The sequence below is a fragment of the Bos grunniens genome, chromosome 25 (genome assembly GCF_055505025.1).
Source record: "Bos grunniens cultivar Pamir isolate PY7600 chromosome 25, Bosgru_T2T1.0, whole genome shotgun sequence".
NCBI lineage: Eukaryota > Metazoa > Chordata > Mammalia > Artiodactyla > Bovidae > Bos > Bos grunniens.
This window is the reverse complement of record NC_141189.1, coordinates 42,331,115-42,352,843: the sequence shown is the minus strand read 5'-3', so window position 1 is coordinate 42,352,843 and position 21,729 is coordinate 42,331,115. Positions and strand designations below refer to the sequence as shown.

The following is a 21,729-nucleotide window of genomic DNA, read 5'->3' as shown; positions in this document are numbered from 1 at the left end:
CTGCGCGGGCGGGACCGGAAGTGCGAGCTCCGCGAGCGCGGGGCCGGGTCTGGGTCGCGGTCGCCGGCGGGTCGGTGTTCCCGGGCTGCAGCTCCCGGTGCCACCATGAAGCGGGATGTGCGCATCCTGCTGCTGGGCGAGGGTAGGCGCTTGGGTCCGGGGCGGGCGGGGGTCCCAGGGCCGGGCCGGGGCGGGGCGGAGCGGCGCGACCTCGGCCGCCGCGCTGACCGCGCTGCCCCGCGCAGCCCAGGTGGGGAAGACGTCGCTAATACTGTCGCTGGTGGGCGAGGAGTTCCCCGAGGAGGTAAGGCTGAGCGTCCCGCGCCCCTGCGTCCCCACGACCCCTGCGCCCCCCGCGCCCCCGCCCGGCTCCCTCACGGCCGCGTCTGCCCAGGTCCCCGCCCGGGCGGAGGAGATCACGATTCCCGCGGATGTCACCCCGGAGAAGGTGCCCACCCACATCGTGGATTACTCAGGTAGCGCGGCCGCCCGCCCGCCCGCCGCTCCGCCCGGGAGCCGGCGTCTCTGGCAGATCTGCAGCGGGGTCTCTTGTTTCAGAAACGGAGCAGACGGTGGAGGAGCTCCAGGGTGAGATTGACAAGGTACAGGGTGTTCTGGGGGGCTGCTGGGCGCAGGGTCAGGGCTCATGGCCTGTGGGCGGGGCCGCCGCGGGCCGGATCCGCTTCATCCTCCCAGGGAGCGGATTAAGGAGCCACAGCCTTGCTAATTCTGTCCGGAGATCTTCGGGCGGAGATCTTCCAGCCCTCCCCGCCTGGTCTTCCCTCCTCTGCTGGACCCTGGGGAGCAGCCTCCAAGTTCTTGAAAGTGATCCGTTTGACAGCTGTGTGCCCACACCTCCAGTCCTGACCCTTTAGTCCAGCACACCGTCCTGGATCTCCCAGTTGCATTGGGCATCGTGACCAGGGCTGAGGGCTCTCTGCCTTCCTGTTTTCGGGAGGACCTGGGCCTGGACCAAGCTTCGGGTGCCGCCCCTGCAGCCTCCGCTGTGTCCTGGGGCGCGGCCGGGTAGGGTCCAGGCCACAGCCACTGTTTTACCATCACCCCCGTTGTGCTGTCGCTGTCTATCTGCTGTTGTCGGTAGGGGCCAGGGAGCGAAGAGCTGAGGCTGGGGTTGGGGTGCCAAATGTCAGGGTGGCTGTGTCTTGAGTCCTCACGGGACTTGCTGGCCAGAGCTGAGTACTAGGGCCTGGCTTCTGCAGCAGAAGAGGGCAGCGAAGGGCTGGCCTGAGGTGTGGGTGGCCAACGGCCAGCGACTCAGCCTGGGAGCAGCTGGAGCAGTGGGCTTCCCTGATCTCTGAGCCCTGTCCTGTCTCGCCTGTGAGCAGAGCAGGAAGCTTCAGGTCCCGCTGTGCGACCTCTGCCCTCCCTCAACAGGCGGACGTGGTGTGTGTGGTGTATGACGTGTCTGAAGAGGCCACCGTCGAGAAGGTGAGCGTTCCAGGTTCTCGTCACTGGTGCTCAGCCTGGTCACCTACCCGTTCGCACACACCCCAGGCTGGCCCAGGTTCAGGGCAACTTGCATCCACAGCCTACCCCGTGTCTCATGAGGGCTTTGGGGAGTCTCGTGGGGCCCCTGGCACCCAGCTTCCGTGGAATTCCCTGGAACGTGTCTGAGCAGAGATGGTGGATGGCCTTACATTTGAGTCTCTTTAGGCCCTGGGGAAGGGCTGCTGACGTCAGGCCCTTTGTGGGTGTTTGGGAACCGCCTGCTGGTTGCTCTCCCACGCTGGCCTTGTTGCCGGTGGCTGTGACTTCGCTCCTCAGTGGGCCTGTCTTGAGCCAAGTGAGAGTTCCACCTGGGAGCTGTGGGCTGGGTGGGCTGGGTAGGCCCCAGCCCTCACGAGCACCTCTTACTTTCAGATCCGAACCAAATGGATCCCGCTGGTGAACGGGGATACCAAGAGGGGACCCAGGTAGGAGGCAGGGCTCAGGGAGGAGGCTGGGCCCTGCCGGCTCCCTGATCCCTGGTGACATGGGCCTCTCCCCAGGGTTCCCATCATCCTGGTGGGCAACAAGTCGGACCTGAGGCCAGGGGGCTCCATGGAGGCCGTGCTGCCCATCATGAGCCAGTTCCCTGAGATTGAGACCTGCGTGGAGGTGAGCGGACCAGGGCCACGGGGCTGCAGAGGCGAGGGTGTGCACTTTCGTGTCTCACTCGAGTCTGCTCCCACACGTCCCAGTGCTCGGCCAAGAACCTGAAGAACATCTCAGAGCTGTTTTACTACGCTCAGAAGGCCGTGCTGCACCCCACAGCCCCCCTCTACGACCCCGAGGCCAAGCAGGTGGGCAGTGGGTGCCGGCGGTGGGGGGAGCAGGAGGGAGCGGCGGGGGTGCTGAGCTGCTGTCTCCACAGCTGAGGCCCGCGTGCGCCCAGGCGCTCACCCGCATCTTCAGGCTCTCAGACCAGGACATGGACCAGGCACTCAGTGACCAGGAGCTCAACGCCTTCCAGGTGCGGCCCCGCCTGTCTCCCGGCCCCTCCCATGCCCCCTGGCAGCAGCGGACCCCCAGTCCTGGGCCACCCTTGAGACAGAGGGAGAGGATACCTGACCAACAACCGCTTTCTCTTGGAGACAGACGTCCTGCTTCGGGCACCCGCTGGCCCCTCAGGCCCTGGAGGACGTGAAGATGGTGGTGAGCAAGAACGTGGTGGGAGGTGTGCGGGACGACCAGCTAACCCTGGACGGTGAGGCCTGACGCCCTTCCTGCCCGGGGGTTGGGGGTGGGCAAAGCCAGGCTGTGTCCGGTGCCACTCCATCCTCTGCACCCCTGAGCAGGCTTCCTTTTCTTGAACACGCTCTTCATCCAGCGAGGCCGCCATGAGACCACGTGGACCATCCTGAGGCGCTTTGGCTATGGAGACTCACTGGAGTTGACAGCTGATTACCTCTGCCCACCGTGAGTGGCATTCAGGCTCAGGGCTCACCTCCGCTCTGTGTCGGATTGGGCATGGGGCTCCTGGACCCTGCGTTGGGGGCTCTTGGCATATCTTTGGGTTGGGGGGTTGGCTGCGTGGCTGGCTTGTGTTGGGAAGAAGTGCCCTGCAGTGCTCGGGAGCTGAGCACAGCCCCACCCGGCGCCCACAGGCTCCGTGTGCCCCCTGGCTGCAGCGCCGAGCTCAACCACCGAGGTTACCAGTTTGTGCAGAGGATGTTTGAGAAGCACGACCAGGTGAGGGCGCTGGGCCCCGGCTGCACCCCCGTGGCCTCCTGAGCTCCTGTCACCGCCGCCCCTCTGCCCGCAGGACCGGGACGGTGCCCTGTCCCCAGCGGAGCTGCAGAGCCTCTTCAGCGTGTTTCCCGCTGCTCCCTGGGGCCCCCACCTCCCCAGCACGGTCCGCACCAAGGCCGGGAGGCTGCCCCTGCACGGGTACCTCTGCCAGTGGACGTAAGTGTAGCCCTCGCCCGCCCAGACAGGCCCACGCCCTCTGCCCCGCAGCGACGCCACATGCCCCCTTCTCCCGTCCCCAGCCTGGTGACCTACTTGGATGTCCGGCGCTCTCTTGAGCACCTAGGCTATCTGGGCTACCCCACGCTCTGCGAGCAGGACTCCCAGGCCCACGCCATCACAGGTGGGTGCCCGCTTCACCCCAGCCCCTGGCCAGCACTTCCTTGGCAGCCCCCACCTCCTGCTCATCCTCTCTTCCTGCCTACAGTCACCCGGGAGAAGAGACTGGACCAGGAGAAGGGACAGACGCAGAGAAACGTTCTCCTATGCAAGGTGGTGGGGGCCCGCGGTGTGGGCAAGTCATCCTTCCTGCGGGCCTTCCTTGGCCACAGCCTGGGGGTGAGCATCCACGAGGCTGTGAGGGGACCTGGGGGCTGGGCTTCTGGGGAGCAGCCGAGCCGTAAGCTGCAGGGGCCTTCCTCCTCAGCACCAGGATGCCGGGGAGCCCTCCGTCTATGCCATCGACACAGTGCAAGTCAACGGGCAGGAGAAATACCTAATCGTGAGTGCCGGGGGTCCCCAGGGTGGCCTGGCACATGCACGCGGGGGGCGCTGCCCAGCGTAGCCCAGGGACCCAGCCCTGTGCCCCTCTGTGGCCATCCCATTTAGCTATGCGAGGTGGCTGCGGACAGCCTGCTGACCGCCTCGGCGGACGCCTCCTGTGACGTGGCCTGCTTGATGTTTGACGGCAGTGACCTCAGGTCCTTTGCGCTGTGTGCCAGCGTCTATAAGGCAAGGTCCCGCCCGCCCTGGGGGCCTGCGGGGTAGCAGGGCGTGAGCAGGCACCCCCAGCGTGCTCACATGGCCCCCGCCCTGCAGCAGCACTACATGGATGGGCAGACCCCCTGCCTCTTCGTCTGCTCCAAGGCTGACCTGCCCGGAGGCGTCCCGCTGCCCGGCCTGTCGCCTGCTGAGTTCTGCCGCCGGCACCGGCTGCCCACCCCAACCCTGTTCTCCTGTGCCGGTCCAGTCGAGCCCTGCATGGGCATCTTCACCCGGCTGGCCACCATGGCCACCTTCCCGTGGGTACCAGCACGCAGCCCCCGTGTGGGAGATGCACCCTGTCCCAGGAGGGCGGCGTGGCTGTGGTGTTGGGACTGCAGTGGGGCAGGGCGGGCCCTAGGGACCGGGCCTCATAGGCTCCCCCTGCTCTGGGCGGTCTGTCGAGTGGGCACGGGCAGGGAGCAGCTGCGGGGGCTCTGTGGTCCCTGGGAGACGGGGGTACAGCAGCAAGGGTCTCCTCTCTCCTGCAGACACCTTGTCCACGGGCAGCTGCAGGCCACCTCCTTCTGGCTCCGGGTGGCGCTGGGGGCCATGGGGGCTGCCGTCGCTGCCATCCTCAGCTTCTCCCTCTACAGGGTCCTGGTGAAGAGCCGATGAGGCCCCGGGCCCCGTGGTCTATCTCAGGGTGCTGGGGGGGCAGGGCTCCCCCCAGTCTCCGCTTTCCCCCTGAGGACAGTCCCCCACTGCTCTGCCCCTGCCCTGCCCACAGGTAGGCCTGGCTCCCAGCTGCTGCAGGTGCTGGGTGTGGCCTGCCTCTGGGCATCAGGTGTTGGAGGGACCGGGGGTGTGTGAGCAAGTCAGTGCCCCCAGACCCGAATTCTCAGGGCTCCATCCCTTCTTCCTGGTCCTCGGTGTATGGCCAGTGGGTGTGAAGGGGGTACGAAGGCAGGAACTTGGGGCTAAAGGCAGGGGGTGGGAGGAAGAAACGGCTGGACCAGCATGTTCCCCCTATCCCAATTTGAAGAGCAGTCCAGGGCAGACGTGAGATTGGGTTTCCTGATTAAACGTCATTTGTGTCTTTTCCATATTGAGTCTTGCTTACTGAAAACGACTTCTTGAATTAACTAAAGTGCGTCCTCATGGGTGTGGGCTGGGAACATTCCTCCTAAGCTCACACCTCCCCTCTGGGCCTGGGTGACCATCCTGAGGCCTCGGGTCCAGGTCAGGACCAGTTCAGCCCTGATGCAGCCTCAGAGCCTTGAGGACTATTGAGTCCATGCTGGCTGAGGGTGAGAGGCTGGGGTGCCTAATACTGGAGGTCCCTCTGATACGACCCCCTCCCCACTGCCAGGAGTACCCACTCTCCAATCTCAGCCTCTGGCTATCAGCTTGGCTACAGTGTGTTGAGGCTCTGGGGTGTGCGGCGGCCCTGCTCTAGGGGAGCTGTCTTATTTCTCACTTATTCCTCCCGCCCCTCCTGAGCCTCTGCCCTTCCCGCTGGGCAGAGGACAGCCTGCGGACAAGCAGAGAGCCTTCCTGGGGCTGAGGTGGGGGCCTGGCTCGGCATTCAGGCCTCGCTCCGGCCTGCGTCCTGGGCTCCTGCCCCCTCCAGCCTGCACTTGGTCTTTCTGTGCAAGGTAGGCCCTGGGCCCAGGCCCTCGGGTCCTGACAAGCTGTTTCTAGGGGGTGGGGAGCTGCCCACCCAGCAGGGATGCTCAGGCCTAGCCCAGGAGGGGCTGGGGGTCAGACCTGGACATTGTCTGACCATCCCGCTGGCCCCCAGTTCCACACCCGAGGCTCCTGGTACAGTCCTCCCTGGTGCCAGGCCTGGCAGGATGCTCTTTGCTGCTGGGCCCATCGCAAGGCCCAGCTGCACGGGGGTGAGGGTGGCCCTGCAGTGCGTGTCCCGAGTGCCGCCTTCCTTACTGGAGCTGACCGCCTGCCCTCCCTGGGAGCCAGGTCCCCTTCCCATCCCACCCCAGCTGTGGCCACAGGCGGGGTCAGGAGCCTCCAGCCCAAGGTGTGTTGGTCCCTGCCTGCCGAGCAGGGCCAGCTGCAGGCCCTCCCTGCCCCCTGCTAGTTGTCTGTCGGCTGGGCGGTGACGCCAGTCTGTCAGGATGGGCAAGTTGCCTACAGGGAGGTACCTTCTGGGAGCCCCCGCCTAGAGAGTTCCAGCAGTGGGCAGTTCCCTGAAGCCTTCCTTGAGGAGGTGGCGTTGGCGCTGAGACCCCGCCTGGGAAAACGGGTCGTGCGCGGGAGGGGCTTGGGTACTGCGCCTGACTCAGTTTCACGGCTGCCGCCCCACGGGACTAGCGGGATGGGAACCGGGAGCCGCGCACCGTTCTTGCCCGGGCACGTCCTCGTGCGGGGCGCGCGCGTGTCCCGACCGCGCGTGGCTGGGCGGGCGGTGGCGGCGGCGTGTGCGGCGGGGGCGGGCGGCTCCGTGACGCGGCGCCGAGCGGAGCGGGCGGAGCCGGAGGGCCGGGGCGGAGCGGAGTCGTCCGCAGAGCAGCCCCTCCCGGCCGCGGCCGCCGACCCCGGCCCCGGCCCCCGGCCCGGCTCTATGGACAGGAGCTCGCTGCTGCAGCTTATCCAGGAGCAGGTGCGTGCAGAGGTGGGGGCCGACGGCACCGCCCCCGCCGCGGCCCTTCGCCCTTGGGTGGGCCGGGGGAACGGACTTCTCAGAGACCCTCAGCCCAACCTCTCCCTGCACGACCTTAGCCTCCTGCCCAAGACCCAGGAAAGGGCGAGCCAGAGCAGGGCGCTTGCAGCGTGGCAGCAGGCGGGTGCTTGCCCTCAGACCTTGGCCCTACCCTTCCAGGATAGGCAGGGCTGAAATGAGGTGGGGAGACCCCTAGAGAACTAGCGGAGCTTCAGGCCAGGGACCTAGGCACTGGTGCCTGCAGCTCCTGCGACCACGTGGGCACAGGGGCCTGGACCTGGGGTGTTCAGAGGCTGCCTCTCCAGGCTGACCTGCCCAGCCCTGTGGTCTGGGGGCCGGGCCCATGCTCAAGCCTTGGCCGCCCCCCCGCCCCCCTACAACCACAGCAGCTGGACCCTGAGAATACAGGCTTCATCGGTGCGGACACCTTCACTGGCCTGGTGCACCGCCATGAACTGCCCCTGGACCCAGCCAAGCTGGACATGCTGGTGGCGCTGGCCCAGAGCAACGAGCGGGGCCAGGTCTGCTACCAGGAGCTGGCGGACCTGGTCAGTGTGCTGCGGGCGGGCAGCGGGGTGGGGCTCGACCTGGCGCATGCAGCCCCGGGGCTGGAGTGGGATGGGCAGGTGGCCCCTCCTCCCTGCCCTGCCCACCGGGGGGGCTGTGGACATGGGGCAGAGCCTGGGACCCGGTGAGGAGCTGGGTGGACCGCTCAGGAGGGGCGGCCCTGGGGGGGAGTGTGGTGGTCTATGCCTGGGCCCCGCCCCCTAGATCAGCAGCAAGCGCTCAAGCAGCTTCAAGCGGGCCATCGCCAACGGACAGCGGGCACTGCCTCGGGACGGGCTGCTGGATGAGCCGGGCCTGGGTGTTTACAAGCGGTTCGTGCGCTACGTGGCCTACGAGATCCTGCCCCGAGAGGTGGACCGCCACTGGTATTTCTACCGGCACCGCAGCTGCCCGCCCCCTGTGTTTATGGCCTCGGTCACCCTCGCCCAGGTGGGCCTGCCTGTCCAGCCAGCTCCCCAGGAGCCTCCCGCGCCCTTGGTCCTGCCTGGCCCCAGCACTTGTCCCCCCAGATCATCGTGTTCCTGTGCTACGGGGCCCGGCTCAACAAGTGGGTGCTGCAGACCTACCACCCCGAGTATATGAAGAGCCCCCTCGTGTACCACCCCGGCCACCGCGCTCGGGCCTGGCGCTTCCTCACCTACATGTTCATGCATGTCGGGTGAGGACCCCGCCCTCCCAGACTGGGTCTGGAGAGCTCAGCCCCTTGAGGTGGGGGTAGGGGGCTGGCAGCCCCACTGTGGACCCCACCCTTCCCTTTACACCCGTTTGCCCCCCCATGGCCAGGCTGGAGCAGCTGGGGTTCAATGCCCTTCTGCAGCTGATGATCGGGGTGCCGCTGGAGATGGTGCATGGCCTGCTCCGCATCAGCCTGCTCTACCTGGCGGGTGTGCTGGCAGGTGAGGCAGCTGCCTGCGCTGGGGCCGCCCCGGCCAGCCTCGCCCTCACAGCTCTCCCCTTGCTCACACAGGCTCCCTGACCGTCTCCATTACTGACATGCGGGCCCCTGTGGTGGGGGGTTCCGGCGGGGTCTATGCCCTGTGTTCTGCACACCTGGCCAATGTCGTCATGGTAACGGGGCAGCCCCTGGGGTGGGGTGCGGGGAGGGGCCCACAAGACCTATCTCACCACCTCTTCTTTGCACCCCATCAGAACTGGGCTGGGATGAGGTGTCCCTACAAGCTCCTGAGGATGGTGCTGGCCCTGGTGTGCAGTAAGTAGGGAGCCAGGGCGGGGGTCTCAGCCCCTGGCCAGGGGGCCTCACCTGCCGCCTCCCTCTGCAGTGAGCTCCGAGGTGGGCCGGGCCGTGTGGCTGCGCTTCTCCCCGCCACTGCCTGCCTCAGGCCCACAGCCCAGCTTCATGGCGCACCTGGCGGGCGCGGTGGTGGGCGTCAGCATGGGCCTGACCATCCTGCGCAGCTATGAAGAGCGCCTGAGGGACCAGTGCGGCTGGTGGGTGATGCTGCTTGCCTATGGCACCTTCCTGCTGTTCGCCATCTTCTGGAACATCTTTGCCTACGACCTGTTGGGTGCCCATATCCCCCCACCACCCTGACAGGGTCCCCAGAGCTACAGGGGCCAGGGTGCAGGACCCCAGGGCCAGCCACTGGGAGGGCCTGCATGTCCACCCTCAGTGAATGTAGTCTTGAGGCTGCTCCTTCCCGGTGTGGGCTGGTGGCCCCTGCGGCCCACTGAGTCCAGGCCGAGCCTTACACCAGCCCTGGCCACCCCCTCCCAGGCTGGAGGGACAGGTCTGCTGGCCTGGGGCAGGTGGTGGAGGTCCCCAAGGGTGGCCCCAGAAGAGACCCTGCCCCCACCTCTTCCCTGAGACTTGCAGTCTGAGCCTTTTTGAAGAATAAATAAATATTTTACACAGCATCACCTGGCTGTACTGGGGCCCTGGGCTGGGCTCGTCTCCCCCCTAACTCTGAGCAACTGTGAGACCCCTTCCCTCCACAAGAGTGGCTGAGGGCACCCCCGCCTTGCTTCTCTGTACCCAGCATGAGCTGTGTCTGTGGGAGCCGGGAGCCCTGGGGAGGGGCTGTGGGCCTCACATTCAGGTGTCAGTTCAGCAGGCATTTATTGAGCTTCAACAGCAACCAGCTTCCTGGTCGGCCAGCCTCCTGTCCAGAGACATACGGCCTGAGATCACAGGGCAGGTGAACAGGCTCTGGGCCGCAGCCAAGTCACTCAGCCTGGGTCCTGCGCTTCTTGGCTGGCCTGGTGTCCTCAGCGGGGACCGGGCTGGGACTCAGGTTGGGCAGCAGGTCCGGGCACATCTTCCGCCCTACAGCCCAGGTCCACAGGGCCGTCTCCACATGGTGCGGGGTCCACAGCCCAGACGCACTGCCTAGAGAAGGGCAGAGGGAGTCTGGGGCTCAGAGATACCGATCTTCCTACCGTCAGAGAGAGCTCTCCGTGACCACCCTGGCCGCCCGTGGTCTCCGCACCTTGGCTCAAGGCTGTTGCACGCTCCTGCACCCGGCTCAGGTAGAGCAGGTAGTGCTTGACGGTGTACTGCAGGGCGGGCAGGCCGGGCACTGCGGCCACTGCCTCCTCAGACATGAAGGCTGCCACCTCAGGAGCTCCAGCAGCCAGTACCGCTGTGGGCAGTGAATGGACAGCACTCAGCCCCGCCTGGGCCTGGGGCTGCTGTCCCCAGCAACTCTCCTGTATCATGTATCTGGCCATCGGACCATTTCATGGATAAGGACACTAACAGGCCAGGTTCCGCCCGCGACCCTGCCCGGGGGCGGTTCAGCTTTCCCGACTAACCCGAGGCGGTAGCCGGGCCCACGCCACGGAGGGCGCACAGAGCCATGACCGCTGCGTACATGTCTGGCAGAAGGCGGAAGGCGGCGGCCGAATGCTGCACCACCAGCTCCGGAGAGTTGGCGGCCACGAGTTGCTGCAGGCGCGGTCGGAAGCGGCCCCTCTGTGGCCAGGTCGAGTCGGGTGTCACGAGTGGTGGCCCTCGTCAGGAGCCTCCTCAAGACTGCCACGAGGGTGCGCCCCCAGAGAAACCCCGCCCACGTGGCTGTGCCGAGCCCCACGTGGGAAGCCTTACCGCTAGTTTCCACGCCAGCAGCCGCTCCAGCTCGTCTCGTGTCACGTGCTTCTCCGCGCGGGCCCCGATGGCCGCGGGCAGCTCCTCTCGGTACCTGGGGGAAGGCGGCGCTACGGAATCCGGGCCACGGGGCTCGGCCCGCCCGCCCCTGCCCCCTCCGCCCTACCACTGGTCCAGCGCTTCCAGCCGCCCCTGGGGACCCGCGCGCGCCCCCAGCACCGCCCCGCGGCACTCCAAGACCGCGGCCCAGCGGCTCGGGTCCTCACAGCTCCAGAGCCCGCCGGCCGCGGCCATCTCCACGCGCCGGGCGGGGCCTCGGAGCACTGCCGCGGCGGGCGTCTGCCCGTGTGACCCGGCGCTTCGCAAGCCTTGACGTCGCGTCGCGTTGCCAGAGAGTCACGCTCCCCGCCGGCCCCGCCCCCGCAGCGCGCCGAGGGCACGCGCGGCCCCGCCCACCCGCGCGGCGGTCCGCTCCGCTGGCCCCGCCTACCTGCAGACCGGAAGTTCCGGTGGCGGAGCGCTGGACCGGGCCCGAGCGGATCGCGGGCTCGGGCTGCGGGCGCAGGGCGGGCTGGGCGCGGAGCCTGGGAGCGGAGCCCAGGCGGTGCCGCGCGGCGCCATGAAGGGCAAGGAGGAGAAGGAGGGCGGCGCACGGCTGGGCGCCGGCGGCGGCAGCCCCGAGAAGAGCCCGAGCGCACAGGAGCTCAAGGAGCAGGGCAACCGGCTCTTCGTGGGCCGCAAGTACCCGGAGGCGGCGGCCTGCTACGGCCGCGCCATCGTGAGTGCGCCCGCGCTGCGGGAGGGGCTTGGCGTCTGAGCCAGGGGAGGGGCCGGGGTGCGGCTTCTGCCCCGCGCCCTCTCCAGAACATGTCAGGCCGTGCCCGCCAGACTTTCGGAGGGAGGGGGTGGGTGCTTGGGGTCTGGGGCCAAGGCCGCGCCTTTCCCAAGCCAGTGCGGGCTGCCAGAGAACTGTGTTGGGTGGGAACTGTAGGTTTTCGAGGCCCACTGGGCTGGGGACCAGGCACCCTTGCTCCTTGAGGAGTCAAACGCGATGCTGGGCACTTGCACGAGTCTGGGAAAGCTACCTCACAAGACTCATTGGAGTCCAAGAGAGTGGGCTCACGTAGGCTTCACCCTCCCTCAGAACCCAAGGGCTTGGAAGCTGAGAAAACGCTAGTGTCTTGGTTCCAACTGTGGGCCTCAAGTTGGGACAGAGTGGGCAGGCTGAGCTCACTCCCTCATGCCGGCTGGTCCGGCCTTGGTCCCCAGACCCGGAACCCCTTGGTGGCAGTGTATTACACCAACCGGGCACTGTGCTACCTGAAGATGCAGCAGCACGAGCAAGCCCTGGCTGACTGTCGGCGCGCCCTGGAGCTGGACGGGCAGTCTGTGAAGGCACACTTCTTCCTGGGGCAATGCCAGCTGGAGATGGAAAGCTATGATGAGGCTATTGCCAACCTGCAGCGAGGTGGGCTTATAGGCTAGCCGGTTCCAGGGTGCCTGGGACCAGGTGGGTGGACTGGTTGAAGTTTACCCAAATACTCTATCCCCCAGCCTACAACCTGGCCAAGGAGCAGCGGCTCAACTTTGGGGATGACATCCCCAGTGCTCTGCGCATCGCAAAGAAAAAGCGCTGGAACAGCATTGAGGAGCGACGCATCCACCAGGAAAATGAGTTGCACTCTTATCTTACACGGCTCATTGTGGCTGAGCGTGAGAGGTGGGCTCCCCCCCTCGAGTCACCACTTTTAGGTTAACTCTGAGGTGTGAACACAGGTGTTTATTGAAGGTCAACTCTGGCACACAGGAGATGGAGGGGAATGAGGCCTGAATGATCCTAAGACTGGAGTGGAGTCTGACTGTCCCTGGCCAGACCCATCTCTGATCACCTTTTGGTCAACCCCCAGGGAACTGGAAGAGTGTCAGCGGAACCACGAGGGTGACGAGGACGACAGCCACATACGGGCCCAGCAGGCCTGCATTGAAGCCAAGCATGTGAGGGTGCCCCAGCCCAAGTGTGGTTCCTCTGTGTGTGTGTGTGCTGTGATGTGAGGTGCCCCAGCTCCTGTTGGGTCTGTGTGTCTCGGTGCCTGGGGAGGGGAGAGGGGTGTCAGGCCCACAAGTGGCTGCTTGGTTCTTTGCAGGACAAGTACTTGGCAGACATGGACGAGCTCTTCTCCCAGGTAGATGAGAAGAGAAAGGTGAGCTGCCCGTCTTCTGGGGCCTGTGGGTAGCCGGAGCAGTGTCCCTTCCCAGCCCCTGACCTGATCCAACCCTGTGTGCTGCAGAAGCGAGACATCCCCGACTACCTGTGCGGCAAGATCAGCTTTGAGCTGATGCGGGAGCCCTGCATCACGCCCAGTGGCATCACGTACGACCGCAAGGACATCGAGGAGCACCTGCAGGTGAGGGCCTATGGGTGTTGGCAGCAGGACCCACACACCCTGAGCAGCTCCTAATTCTGATCCTGTCGTCACTACAGCGCGTGGGCCATTTTGACCCTGTGACTCGGAGCCCCCTGACCCAGGAACAGCTCATCCCCAACTTGGCCATGAAAGAGGTCATCGATGCCTTCATCTCTGAGAATGGCTGGGTAGAGGATTACTGAGCAGGGTGGGTGTATGGGCCACCCACCTGCCTTGCCCTAGCTCAGGAGGGCCTTGGGGCAGTAGCCCCTAGTTTTCTGTACATAGTTTGTGTCCCTGGATCCCTACCCTGGTGTCCCCAACCCCACCCCCATCAGTTCTGCTGGGCAACGCACCTCTCATCCTCCTCCTGGGCCGGAAAGGGGGGCTGAGGTGGGTTGGGCTGAGGCTGCTGCCACCACCTCTGTCCCTGTAATAAAACCTGTGAGCACTGCAGGGATGTGTGCTGGTGTGCAGTGGGCTCGCCAGCCACCCCCTTTGGCTAACCGAGGAAGGTAGAGATGAAGACGCTGGTGTCGAGGTTGAGTGTGGCATGCCACCATCGGTCAGGGAAATACAGCACCTGGCGAGGGGTGGGGGGGACATGTGGGTTGATGGGTTGGTTGGGGATCTTTGGCCTCGCTCAGCCTGGCCCCTGCCTGCCAGCCACTGACCTCACCAGCCTGGATAGTGCATTCCAGGGGCCGTGCAGATGGTGTCAGGGCTGGGTATGTGTCCCGGAGCCAGGCCAGTGTGGTTTTGTTAGGGTGGAATTCGGGTGTCTTCTCAGGAGGGTACAGAAACCAGCGCTGGGGGGTGGGGAGGAGCAGCAAAGTTATGCTTTGTATTTTGGTCAGTGAACCCAGAGTCTCAGCCCGCACCCTGTGCTGACCTTGCGGCCATAGATCACCTCCGAGAACCCGGGTCCATGCCAGTGGAAGGGCACCCCAGAGCCAGCTCCTGTGGGGCGAGTTACGAGCACCTGGTTACCAAGCTTAATCCTCCCCAACCCAGCCCCCAAGTCCCTTTGTCCTGCAGGGCACCCACCTGCAATTCCAAAGCTGTAAGCAGGAGTTGTACCCAGCAGGCTGAACGGAGGTGGAGAATAGTGCCGAAAGAGGGAGGCCCATTCAGTGAAGTTGTTATCCCCAAAGAAGTACAGCGTGTCTGCCAGCGGAAAACACAGGACACAGGGATCTCCAAGTCACCCCCCACACACACCCATGGTCACCTGTCTGGCTCACCATTGCCCATGGAGATGGGGTCCTGGGGGTGCAGCATCTGCTCCACATACTTCTCAAAGGGCAGGTCCACTGCAGTTTGAAAGGCGTTGGTCAGGACTAGTTGGTGCTGCCTGCAAGGTGCTGGCAAGTAGGCTGGGCTGCAGGGTGGGGCAGCTCACCTTTCTGGTAGGAGTAGGTGTTGGCGGTGCTCAACCGGACCACGCTGTCTCCAAAGGAGGCCAGCAGCCTCTGACGGGTGCACAGGTCCCGGAACCTCTGCGGAGGTAGAGAAAGGACTTCGGGGCGGGGCCCTGCACTGGCGAGTGGTCGTCGAGAGGGGCGTGAATACTCACCGAGTTGTCGGTGAGCCCCTGCAGGATGACAGGTCTGGAAAAGGCGTAGCTAAAAGGAAGGGCAGGGTCACGGCCAGGTCTGACCCTCGCCCACCCTCGGCTCCCGCCCACACGCGCTCGAAGGGGCTCAAGGGGAAGCGGCCTCGGCGGTGCAGGGGACGGCTCTAGGCACAGGTTTCCGGGAGGTGTGGCCCCGAAGGAGGCCGCAAGTACCGCTGCACGAACTCGGCGTAGCTGAGGTCAGCCCGGCGCTCCACAGTGCAGTGCTCCTCTTCCGTCACGGCCGCCGGCGCCCCCGGTCCGGGCCGTCGCCTGCCGACACAGCGGCTCACTTTGTCGGCCGCCCCGCTGCGCTCCCCGCCCCGCTTCGCCCCACCCGGCCACCCGGCGCCGCTCACCACCCTCCGTCGGCGTCCTTCCCGAAGCTCCGGGCGGGAACCGCCAGCGTCCAGAGCGCGAGCCACAGAAGCGGCCGCGCCTCCAGCGCCATGAGCTTGCAGCCGCGAGGCACGCCGGGAGTGCCTCCGTGAGGCCACGGACCGGCTGGGGAGCCGCTTCCTTCGGCCCAGAAGGAGGGGGGCGCTTCCGGGAGGAGGGGCGAGGGCCGCTCCAAGGGATGCTATTGGCTACTGCGCCGCGGAGGCCCCGCCCTCCGCCCGGTAAAGTAGGCCGCGCCGGCAGCTGACCCCAAGCGACACGAGCAGGTAACAAGCCGCTCAGAATGCCTCCCGCGTCCTTTATTTGGTTCACAAGCCCATCCCCACCAGCCCGGCAGCGGGTCAGGAGTACTCGCACAGGTGGCCGCAGCCGGCGGGGCAGTGGGAGCTGCCCTCCAGCCACTTCATGATGTGCTGCAGGTGGCCGCCGTGACTACAGCCCTGGCACCACACGAAGAGCCCCTTGACCACGTGGTGGCAGACGGCGCACATGCTGGCGCAGCGGCGGCAGCGGTCGCACACCCAGCCCCGGCTGCTCATGGGCCGCTTGCAGTGGCTGCAGTTGACATGCAGGGTGGTGGAGGCCTGGTTGAGGCAGCTGATGGCGCGGCTGGTGCTGAGCTTAACCACTTGATTGGACACGTTCCAGAGGCAGAAGCGCTGCAGCAGGTCGATGTAGGACGTGTACCAGTGCTCCTGGTGGGCAGGGCGGGGAGGGCGGAGTAAGAACCCGGGGTTCCCTGGGCATAGACACAGGTGCGGGTGTAGGCGGGGCGTGCAGGGGCAGTCCTCGGGGTGGCAGCTGCTCCAGGAAGACCCCCAGACCCTGTCACCCACCTGGGTTTGCTCGTCGATGTCCTTGCGCACGCGCTCACCCAGCACAATGAGCACGGACACGGCCATCTGCACATCACCCTGCTCGGCATAGAAGCGCAGCATGTCACACACTAGGGCGCTGAAGAAGTCGGGCGGCAGGCGGCTGTCGCACAGCGCGTGCGAGACCGAGATGAGTGAGAAGGAGGAGTCCACAGGCACCAGGGAGGCTGCATCTGCCTCACTGCCGCTCACGTGGGGAGAGTCGGCCTTGTCCTGCAGGTGCTCGGGCCCCGGCGGGGTATCCACAATCTCGTGGCGCAGCGGGAAGGCCTCCTGGGGCAGCACATACTCGGGCTCCTCCGCTATGACATAGGGGCAGGAAGGGTAGGCAGGCTCTGGCCCCGCCTCCCAGCCCCACTCCACCCCTTCCCCACACCCCCACTTACAGTGTGCGTGTTCCGGATCCAACAGGTAAAGCTCATCGTCCTCACCTTCCACGTCGCCCAACAGGTAATCAGTGGGCACATCGCTGCCCTCAGTCTCCTCGTTATCTGTCCCAGGGAGGGAGGGAGAGCATTCCAGGACTGCCTCACGCTTGGAGACCCATTCCCAATCCCATGAAGGCCCTCTGCCAGCCCCCACCCTACCTTCATTGGTTATGAGTGTGGCTGAGGAGTCCAGCAGCACTGTGTCGCTCCGTGTATCACCCTTGCTGCGGTCCAGCCGAGTCTCACTGCCCAGTCCTGGGGCCATATCCTTCAGGTTGAAACTGGAGGCAGGGAGGGCCGATGGGTGGGTAGGCACCAGCAGTCCCACCCTCTGGGGAGAGCCGCCCCCAGGTGTCTACCTGTTCATGAGGGGCAGGCCACAGGAGCTGCCCTTGCCCATGCTGTGGTTGAGATTCGTGGTGGGCACCAGACCAGGACTACAGTAGATGATCCGGAGCATGGTCCACGTCTGAGCCACCTAGGGGTAGGCACTAGTCACTCATGGGGGTCCTGGGTCCCTGGAGGCCTGCACAGGCTCCCCTCTGCCTGGATAGAACCACAAACCCTCAGCTTTCAGCTGCCCCAGGGACCCAACGTCCTGGCCCACCCCAGGTGGGAAGCCGAGGCCCATAGGAAAAACAAAAAACCTAGCCTCCATCCTGTACGGGCAGAGGAAACATGGAAATGGGCCTGAGGTCCCAGGGAGATGATGAGCAAGGCAATGTGGACATTCTCTGTAGGGCTGGACATCCTGGGAAGTCTAGAAGCAAGGACAAGCCAAGAGGGGCCAAGACCCCACAACACCCAGGCCTGCACCCCAGGAATGGCACTGGCATCTGGCCCACTCCTGGGGCTCTGGACACTCTGTTACTGGGGCAAGCTGGGGGTGTCCTCAGCCAGAGCTGAACTCTGAACTCGGCACGGTCCAGCCGCAGCTGTCAGAGGAGTGCCAGGCCCTGTACCAAGATCCTAGCCCTCAGCCCACCCTGTGTACCTGGTTACGGCCAAGCTCTCGAGCCACTTTCGCATTGTGGTCACAGAGCTCGGCCAGTGGTCGGCCGGCCAGGGCGTAACGCTCGGCTGTATCCACGAACCAGCTCATGCTGCCGCTGCCGGGTTCTATCTCAAAGACATTGAGGGCACTGGAGGCGAGGCCCGCAAAGGGCTCGGCAGGGTCCAGCTTGCGCTTGAAGAAGATGGGGTGGCGCCGATCCCCAGCGTAGGGTTTGCGCCCCGACTCGGTGGCCACGAGGCTCTCCTTGGCTGCGAAGGCCAGGTCCCCAAAGAGGCCGTAGCAGAGGCCCTCAGGGTTGGCACGCTCAACAGGCTGGCTGGCGTCGCGGAACAGGTGCTGACACAGAGTGCTGTCCTTGGAGCCGGAGAGCAGGAACGAGGGGTCATGCGGGTGGCGCCAGGCGATGCCCGTCGTGACGTCCCGGTGCTCCTCAAACATGGCGGCAGGCACAAAGGGCCGGCGCACGTCCCACACGTAGACATTGTGGTCCACCATCATGGAGCACGTGGCGAGGTGGTGGCGGCACTCAGGCCTCCACTTGACTCTGGCCACGGAGGCGATGGTCTGCACACAGTGCACCTCCTTGGCACGGTGTGTGGCCATGTCCCAGACCTTCACCATCTTGTCACGCCCACCTGTGGCCAGCCAGCCCCTGGGGAAGGCCCAGGAAGTCCTCAGTGACCTCTTTCGGGGTGGGAGGGCTCCCCACTCTGTCTCACAGGTCTTGAGGCAGTCAGAGAGCCCTTCCACAAGCCCACCCACCCTGCCCCGCTGCCCTGGCCCCCAGCCCACACCTGTCCTCGGGGTGCCAGTCACAGCAGAATACAGGCCCATTGTGGGCTGTGAACATTCGCTCACAGCGGTCAGGCCGCCGAATGTCCCAGAGCTGCACGTTGCCATTCTCGAAGGTGGACGCGAAGGTGAAGTAGTCTCGGATGCTGAACTGGACGTCACGCACACTCTCAGACTGGCCTGTGAGTGGACATTAGTGGAGGGAGAAGGTTGAGGGTGGGGGACAGGGTGGCCCACAGGAGCTCCAGGAGGGAAAGCAAGCAACCAATGGGGATTCCTTGGAATGGATGTGGGCTGGTGCTGCATTCCTGCCCATGGCCCAGACCAGAAGGCCTGGAGGGTGGTGTAGACACTGCCAAGGCCTGTCCAGAGTGGACAGGGGCAAAGAGAGGCATGGCAAAGCAGATAAGAGCCTAGGCAGGTGAGAGGGACACCAGGCATCGGGTGGTTTTTAACAGACTCCTGGACCTTGATTTTCTCTGGATTCTGCATCTGACATCCGTCCTCGTGCAAAGCTGTCACGGCTTCAGGACCAGGTGTCAGAGCACTGTGTGAACAGGAGCCTTGGTGGGCCGAACACAATCCTCTGGAAACCTCAGGCCCCAGGAGGCAGGGATAGAATGCCCCAGGCTCTGCCCAGGCCCTACACCTTGAGCTGGAGCTGCCAGGCTGGCCAGCCCCCAAGGACTGGAGACCTTGAGGGGACACGTCTAGCCCTGAGGACCACCACACCAGGAGCCTTCGAATGCAGCATCCAGCTTTCCCCCGCACAGGGAGCTCAAGGACTGTCGTAAGATGCTCCCTGATTATCTGAGGGCTCTGCCCTGTCCTTCATTTGGTCTCATCGAGGTAAAAAGGTAAGCTGGCTCAAGGCGGGGGTGTCAAGAGCTGGACCTGCTGGGAAGGGAACTTGAGGGGGGAGGAACCAGGCAATGCCCCACTCCCCACTGCTTCCCTGGGCTGAGGACCCTGGAAGCAGACTTCATGCAATGAGGTGGCCTGGAGCTCTGAGGCATGGCGAGAGAAGGCTCAGCTGCCAGGGCAGCCACCCATTTGCCCTCTCCCTGATCCCACACTACCCTCGACTCCTGCTGGCCCCGCAAGTGCATCAACGCTGTGCCCACACTCCACATACCCCTCACACTTCCACCAGGCCCACCCCTGCCCCTTCCCTGCTGACCTCCACCCCCTCCTCCAGTGCCAGCTCAGCTGGCTCCTCCTCCAGGAAGCCCTCTGGGAGCACACCTGAGGGCCTCTGACAAACAGTGCTTCTTAACCTGCCTAGACAGGTCGGCCACCTGCAGAGATGCACACCTGCCTGACCTGCCTCCCAGGGCCTCACCCGAGAAGGTGCTGACAGAGTCCTTCCTGCGCAGGTCAAAGCACTTCATGAAGCCATCCTGGGAGCCGCTGAGCAGCACGTGGGCCTCAGTGGGGTGGAAGCACACTTTGTTCACTGTACGCTTGTGCTCCGTGAACAGCTGGTCCTGCTTGTTGCGGGACGGCCGGCCCAGGTTCCAGGTGACCACCACGCCGTTGGTGGCAGCCGTGGCCAGCAGGTTCTCGTCCATCTGGTGCCAGACAACGTCTGCACAGCTCAGGTTGAGGGAGGGCTTGCGGCCCACGCGCAGGTTCAGCTTCTCCACAAACTGCTCCTCCTCAATGGCATAGATCTTGAAGATGCTGCGGCCTGCTACGACCACTTGGGCCGCGTCACGGCACACGCTGATGGCGTTGGCTGGAGCATCCAGATGGCAGTGCATGGTGCGGCCAGTCAGCACGCTTCCACCGAGGGCCGTGGTCACGCGGGACATCTTCTCCATGGCTGCACGAGTGGCGAGGACAGATCAGTGAAGTGGGCAGGCCTGGTCAGCCTGGCGGCAGGGGCGTGGCCACTCAGACCCTTCACCCTGGGTGGTTCCTCCAAAACTGCTTAGTCCAGTGGAGTCCACCGTTAGTCGGTCTGATAGGCAAGTTCCATCACCCTCACCGGGCAGACGGAGGGCGCCATGGCTGCCCTGAGGCTAGCCAGCCCCATGTCTGACTTCTGGGGGAGACCTTACCTGGTCAGCCCCAGGCCAGGCCAATTCTCCAACCCCCTAACTGCCAAATCAGGATGGTCACTGGACCTTCGGGCAGTCAGTCCCGCCAGGGAAACCAGATGGCTCCCACCGTGCACAGTCGGCCTCTGGAAAGGGGGCAGGAAGACCAGAGACGCCCAGAAAACACAGACTACAGAGGCGCGAGGGTCAGAGGGGCTTCCAGGACCGAGCTGTTTACGGAGCCAGAGGGATGGCTGGCGCGACCGCTCAGGAGAGCCTGGCGGCGCAGAGGTTGCGGCGGGAGCGGAGACAGCGGGAACAGAACCGGAGGAACGGAGAAGTCTCTCCTTCCGCGGGCACAGGAGCCATTTCCCGAAACTGCCGGGCAGGGGAGGAACGGCCGCGCCGGAAGCAGCCCGTTTCCGTCCCGCCCCCCGCCGAACGTGGTCCTTTTCTTTCCAGCCCCGCGCTGGAAGCGGGTGCCCACACCACAAACGTTCCGGGACGGGAGCGCGCCTTGGAGGCGGAGGGGAGAGCAGAGGTGGGGTAGAGGCTCCGCCGGTTCCGCCTCCGGTATTCTTCCTCTTCCTCTTTTACTCGTGTTATTTTAACGCTAGTGCTCATCTCTGCCCCACGGTCCATCAGCAAGCCCAGGCATTCCCAGGCTAGCCCCACACCCCTCCTCCGTCTCCGCCTTCTTTTTCGCCCTCTTCGGTACTCGGGAACAGCTTCCTAGCGGCTCTCCAGGGGTCCCTCCTCCCGCCTCATCTGAGCTCCACACAGCCAGGGACTCTTCGGCCTGCGGGCCTCCCCACACGTCCTCACCGCGCTGGGAGGCAAATCCCGAGCTCCCGGCCCCGTCCCCTCCGCGCAGCTCCCGCCACGGCGGCTCCCAGCCGGCTGCGCCCTTACCTGCCTCACGGTCATCGCGCGTGCTCGCTCGTTGTCCTCCCCAGAACAATTCTCCTCATCCCTCAGAGTTCAGCTTAAATGGCACGTTTTTAGAGGCCTTCCCCGGCCACCCCATCTAAGTGGCCTCCACGGCGCTCGTCACAACCTGGTATACTGATTACATCTGTTTCACACGAGTATGAACTCGCATCCGTCTGTCTCCAAGAGCTCTGGTGCCTGACTGGACCTGTTCACACAAACGGTTCAATCAGTGACCCTCTCTGAGCCGCCCTTTCTTTGCTGGCTATGCGCCCTGGCCGGTGCTTGCTGCTCTGTGTGATCGTCTAGGATACCCCTGCTGCTGCTGCTGCTGCTTCTGCTTCTAAGTCGCTTCAGTCGTGTCCGACTCTGTGCGACCCCATAGACGGCAGCCCACCAGGCTCCCCCGTCCCTGGGATTCTCCAGGAGAGAACACTGGAGTGGGTTGCCATTTCCTTCTCCAAGGATACCCCTAGCAGCCCTCATTTTTGCCCTTGGAAGAATGGGCTATATCCTAGATATTTTGGAAGGACTGTTATATGTAATGATTTTAGTGTCTCTCCCCGCTGACACAGTAAGAGGTTAGGGGCCTTCTGTGGTGGTCACTGCTGGGTTTCCAGCCTGGCACAGTGTTACCAGTCTCTGCATGTTTATTAAAAGAACCAATAAACCTGATGAGGGGTGCACAAAAATTCAGACTTGGGCCACTCAGGACAGATAACACCTTCCCCACCATGGTGTGAT

General features: G+C 64.7%; 6 protein-coding genes across 20 annotated transcripts; 3 read left to right on the top strand and 3 right to left on the bottom strand.

The window, feature by feature from the left end:
* The first annotated feature begins 10 nt into the window (after nt 1-10).
* RHOT2 (ras homolog family member T2) lies at nt 11-5,276 on the top strand. Of its 8 annotated transcripts, none has more exons than XM_086376544.1 (19): nt 11-142; nt 246-304; nt 395-476; nt 559-602; nt 1,396-1,449; nt 1,882-1,934; nt 2,010-2,118; nt 2,202-2,303; nt 2,375-2,473; nt 2,599-2,707; nt 2,799-2,919; nt 3,108-3,192; nt 3,266-3,408; nt 3,492-3,592; nt 3,677-3,807; nt 3,896-3,970; nt 4,078-4,200; nt 4,291-4,490; nt 4,722-5,276. In XM_086376544.1, exons 1-19 carry the CDS (start codon nt 106-108, stop codon nt 4,846-4,848), a joined length of 1,854 nt encoding a protein of 617 aa, XP_086232670.1. In that variant the 5' UTR covers nt 11-105; the 3' UTR covers nt 4,849-5,276. The 8 variants fall into 8 exon arrangements, with proteins under 8 accessions (XP_086232670.1, XP_086232668.1, XP_086232672.1 ...); XM_086376542.1 differs by having other exon boundaries at nt 4,288-4,490; XM_086376546.1 differs by having other exon boundaries at nt 1,347-1,449.
* A 1,100-nt stretch (nt 5,277-6,376) lies between these two features.
* RHBDL1 (rhomboid like 1) lies at nt 6,377-9,295 on the top strand. Of its 3 annotated transcripts, XM_086376578.1 has the most exons (8): nt 6,377-6,793; nt 7,240-7,401; nt 7,625-7,849; nt 7,930-8,078; nt 8,204-8,316; nt 8,388-8,488; nt 8,570-8,630; nt 8,701-9,295. In XM_086376578.1, the coding sequence occupies exons 1-8, from the start codon at nt 6,509-6,511 to the stop codon at nt 8,970-8,972; spliced, it is 1,368 nt and encodes a 455-aa protein (XP_086232704.1). In that variant the 5' UTR covers nt 6,377-6,508; the 3' UTR covers nt 8,973-9,295. The 3 variants fall into 3 exon arrangements, 2 of the variants coding, with proteins under 2 accessions (XP_086232704.1, XP_086232705.1); XR_015154923.1 differs by lacking the exon at nt 8,204-8,316; XM_086376579.1 differs by lacking the exon at nt 8,388-8,488.
* Nucleotides 9,296-9,480: 185 nt separating this feature from the next.
* LOC147345724 (uncharacterized) lies at nt 9,481-11,107 on the bottom strand. Of its 2 annotated transcripts, none has more exons than XM_086376604.1 (5): nt 10,975-11,107; nt 10,485-10,578; nt 10,193-10,352; nt 9,868-10,020; nt 9,481-9,767 (listed from the first exon to the last, which is right to left on the bottom strand). In XM_086376604.1, the coding sequence occupies exons 1-5, from the start codon at nt 11,103-11,105 to the stop codon at nt 9,604-9,606; spliced, it is 702 nt and encodes a 233-aa protein (XP_086232730.1). In that variant the 5' UTR covers nt 11,106-11,107; the 3' UTR covers nt 9,481-9,603. The 2 variants fall into 2 exon arrangements, with proteins under 2 accessions (XP_086232730.1, XP_086232731.1); XM_086376605.1 differs by lacking the exon at nt 10,975-11,107 and adding an exon at nt 10,651-10,883.
* Nucleotides 10,979-13,345, top strand: STUB1 (STIP1 homology and U-box containing protein 1). The gene is made up of 7 exons (XM_086376591.1): nt 10,979-11,262; nt 11,754-11,952; nt 12,039-12,204; nt 12,392-12,479; nt 12,629-12,685; nt 12,773-12,889; nt 12,967-13,345. Exons 1-7 carry the CDS (start codon nt 11,104-11,106, stop codon nt 13,090-13,092), a joined length of 912 nt encoding a protein of 303 aa, XP_086232717.1. The 5' UTR covers nt 10,979-11,103; the 3' UTR covers nt 13,093-13,345.
* JMJD8 (jumonji domain containing 8) lies at nt 12,245-14,969 on the bottom strand. Of its 4 annotated transcripts, none has more exons than XM_086376592.1 (10): nt 14,864-14,969; nt 14,679-14,777; nt 14,466-14,514; nt 14,292-14,388; nt 14,134-14,202; nt 13,937-14,056; nt 13,782-13,849; nt 13,564-13,698; nt 13,397-13,472; nt 12,245-13,319 (listed from the first exon to the last, which is right to left on the bottom strand). In XM_086376592.1, exons 1-10 carry the CDS (start codon nt 14,953-14,955, stop codon nt 13,249-13,251), a joined length of 876 nt encoding a protein of 291 aa, XP_086232718.1. In that variant the 5' UTR covers nt 14,956-14,969; the 3' UTR covers nt 12,245-13,248. The 4 variants fall into 4 exon arrangements, with proteins under 4 accessions (XP_086232718.1, XP_086232720.1, XP_086232721.1 ...); XM_086376594.1 differs by having other exon boundaries at nt 14,691-14,777; XM_086376595.1 differs by lacking the exon at nt 13,937-14,056.
* A 212-nt stretch (nt 14,970-15,181) lies between these two features.
* WDR24 (WD repeat domain 24) lies at nt 15,182-21,190 on the bottom strand. Of its 2 annotated transcripts, XM_086376541.1 has the most exons (9): nt 20,968-21,190; nt 19,356-19,838; nt 18,016-18,193; nt 17,201-17,873; nt 16,566-16,684; nt 16,366-16,487; nt 16,165-16,269; nt 15,740-16,080; nt 15,182-15,598 (listed from the first exon to the last, which is right to left on the bottom strand). In XM_086376541.1, exons 2-9 carry the CDS (start codon nt 19,834-19,836, stop codon nt 15,245-15,247), a joined length of 2,373 nt encoding a protein of 790 aa, XP_086232667.1. In that variant the 5' UTR covers nt 19,837-19,838; nt 20,968-21,190; the 3' UTR covers nt 15,182-15,244. The 2 variants fall into 2 exon arrangements, with proteins under 2 accessions (XP_086232667.1, XP_086232666.1); XM_086376540.1 differs by lacking the exon at nt 20,968-21,190 and having other exon boundaries at nt 19,356-20,484.
* Between the last annotated feature and the right edge of the window lie 539 nt (nt 21,191-21,729).

Excerpts from the sequence above, each read along its gene's own strand:
- RHBDL1 (XM_086376578.1), top strand. The coding sequence starts at position 6,509 with ATGGGAACCGGGAGCCGCGCACCGTTCTTGCCCGGGCACGTCCTCGTG. Across the intron at positions 8,079-8,203 it reads TACATGTTCATGCATGTCGG|GCTGGAGCAGCTGGGGTTCA; the intron begins GTGAGGACCCCG and ends CCCCATGGCCAG. Across the intron at positions 8,631-8,700 it reads GGTGCTGGCCCTGGTGTGCA|TGAGCTCCGAGGTGGGCCGG; the intron begins GTAAGTAGGGAG and ends CTCCCTCTGCAG.
- WDR24 (XM_086376541.1), bottom strand. The coding sequence starts at position 19,836 with ATGGAGAAGATGTCCCGCGTGACCACGGCCCTCGGTGGAAGCGTGCTG. Across the intron at positions 16,488-16,565 it reads GGCCTGCCCCTCATGAACAG|TTTCAACCTGAAGGATATGG; the intron begins GTAGACACCTGG and ends CCCTGCCTCCAG. Across the intron at positions 16,270-16,365 it reads CACACTCATAACCAATGAAG|ATAACGAGGAGACTGAGGGC; the intron begins GTAGGGTGGGGG and ends TCCCTGGGACAG.
- JMJD8 (XM_086376592.1), bottom strand. The coding sequence starts at position 14,955 with ATGGCGCTGGAGGCGCGGCCGCTTCTGTGGCTCGCGCTCTGGACGCTG. Across the intron at positions 14,057-14,133 it reads CCCCATCTCCATGGGCAATG|ACACGCTGTACTTCTTTGGG; the intron begins GTGAGCCAGACA and ends TTCCGCTGGCAG. Across the intron at positions 13,699-13,781 it reads AGGTGATCTATGGCCGCAAG|CGCTGGTTTCTGTACCCTCC; the intron begins GTCAGCACAGGG and ends CCCACCCCCCAG.
- STUB1 (XM_086376591.1), top strand. The coding sequence starts at position 11,104 with ATGAAGGGCAAGGAGGAGAAGGAGGGCGGCGCACGGCTGGGCGCCGGC. Across the intron at positions 12,205-12,391 it reads ATTGTGGCTGAGCGTGAGAG|GGAACTGGAAGAGTGTCAGC; the intron begins GTGGGCTCCCCC and ends GTCAACCCCCAG. Across the intron at positions 12,480-12,628 it reads CCTGCATTGAAGCCAAGCAT|GACAAGTACTTGGCAGACAT; the intron begins GTGAGGGTGCCC and ends GGTTCTTTGCAG.
- LOC147345724 (XM_086376604.1), bottom strand. The coding sequence starts at position 11,105 with ATGGCGCCGCGCGGCACCGCCTGGGCTCCGCTCCCAGGCTCCGCGCCC. Across the intron at positions 10,021-10,192 it reads GGGCCCGGCTACCGCCTCGG|CGGTACTGGCTGCTGGAGCT; the intron begins GTTAGTCGGGAA and ends CACTGCCCACAG. Across the intron at positions 9,768-9,867 it reads TGCAACAGCCTTGAGCCAAG|GCAGTGCGTCTGGGCTGTGG; the intron begins GTGCGGAGACCA and ends GCCCTTCTCTAG.
- RHOT2 (XM_086376542.1), top strand. The coding sequence starts at position 106 with ATGAAGCGGGATGTGCGCATCCTGCTGCTGGGCGAGG. Across the intron at positions 143-245 it reads CATCCTGCTGCTGGGCGAGG|CCCAGGTGGGGAAGACGTCG; the intron begins GTAGGCGCTTGG and ends TGCCCCGCGCAG. Across the intron at positions 305-394 it reads GCGAGGAGTTCCCCGAGGAG|GTCCCCGCCCGGGCGGAGGA; the intron begins GTAAGGCTGAGC and ends GCGTCTGCCCAG.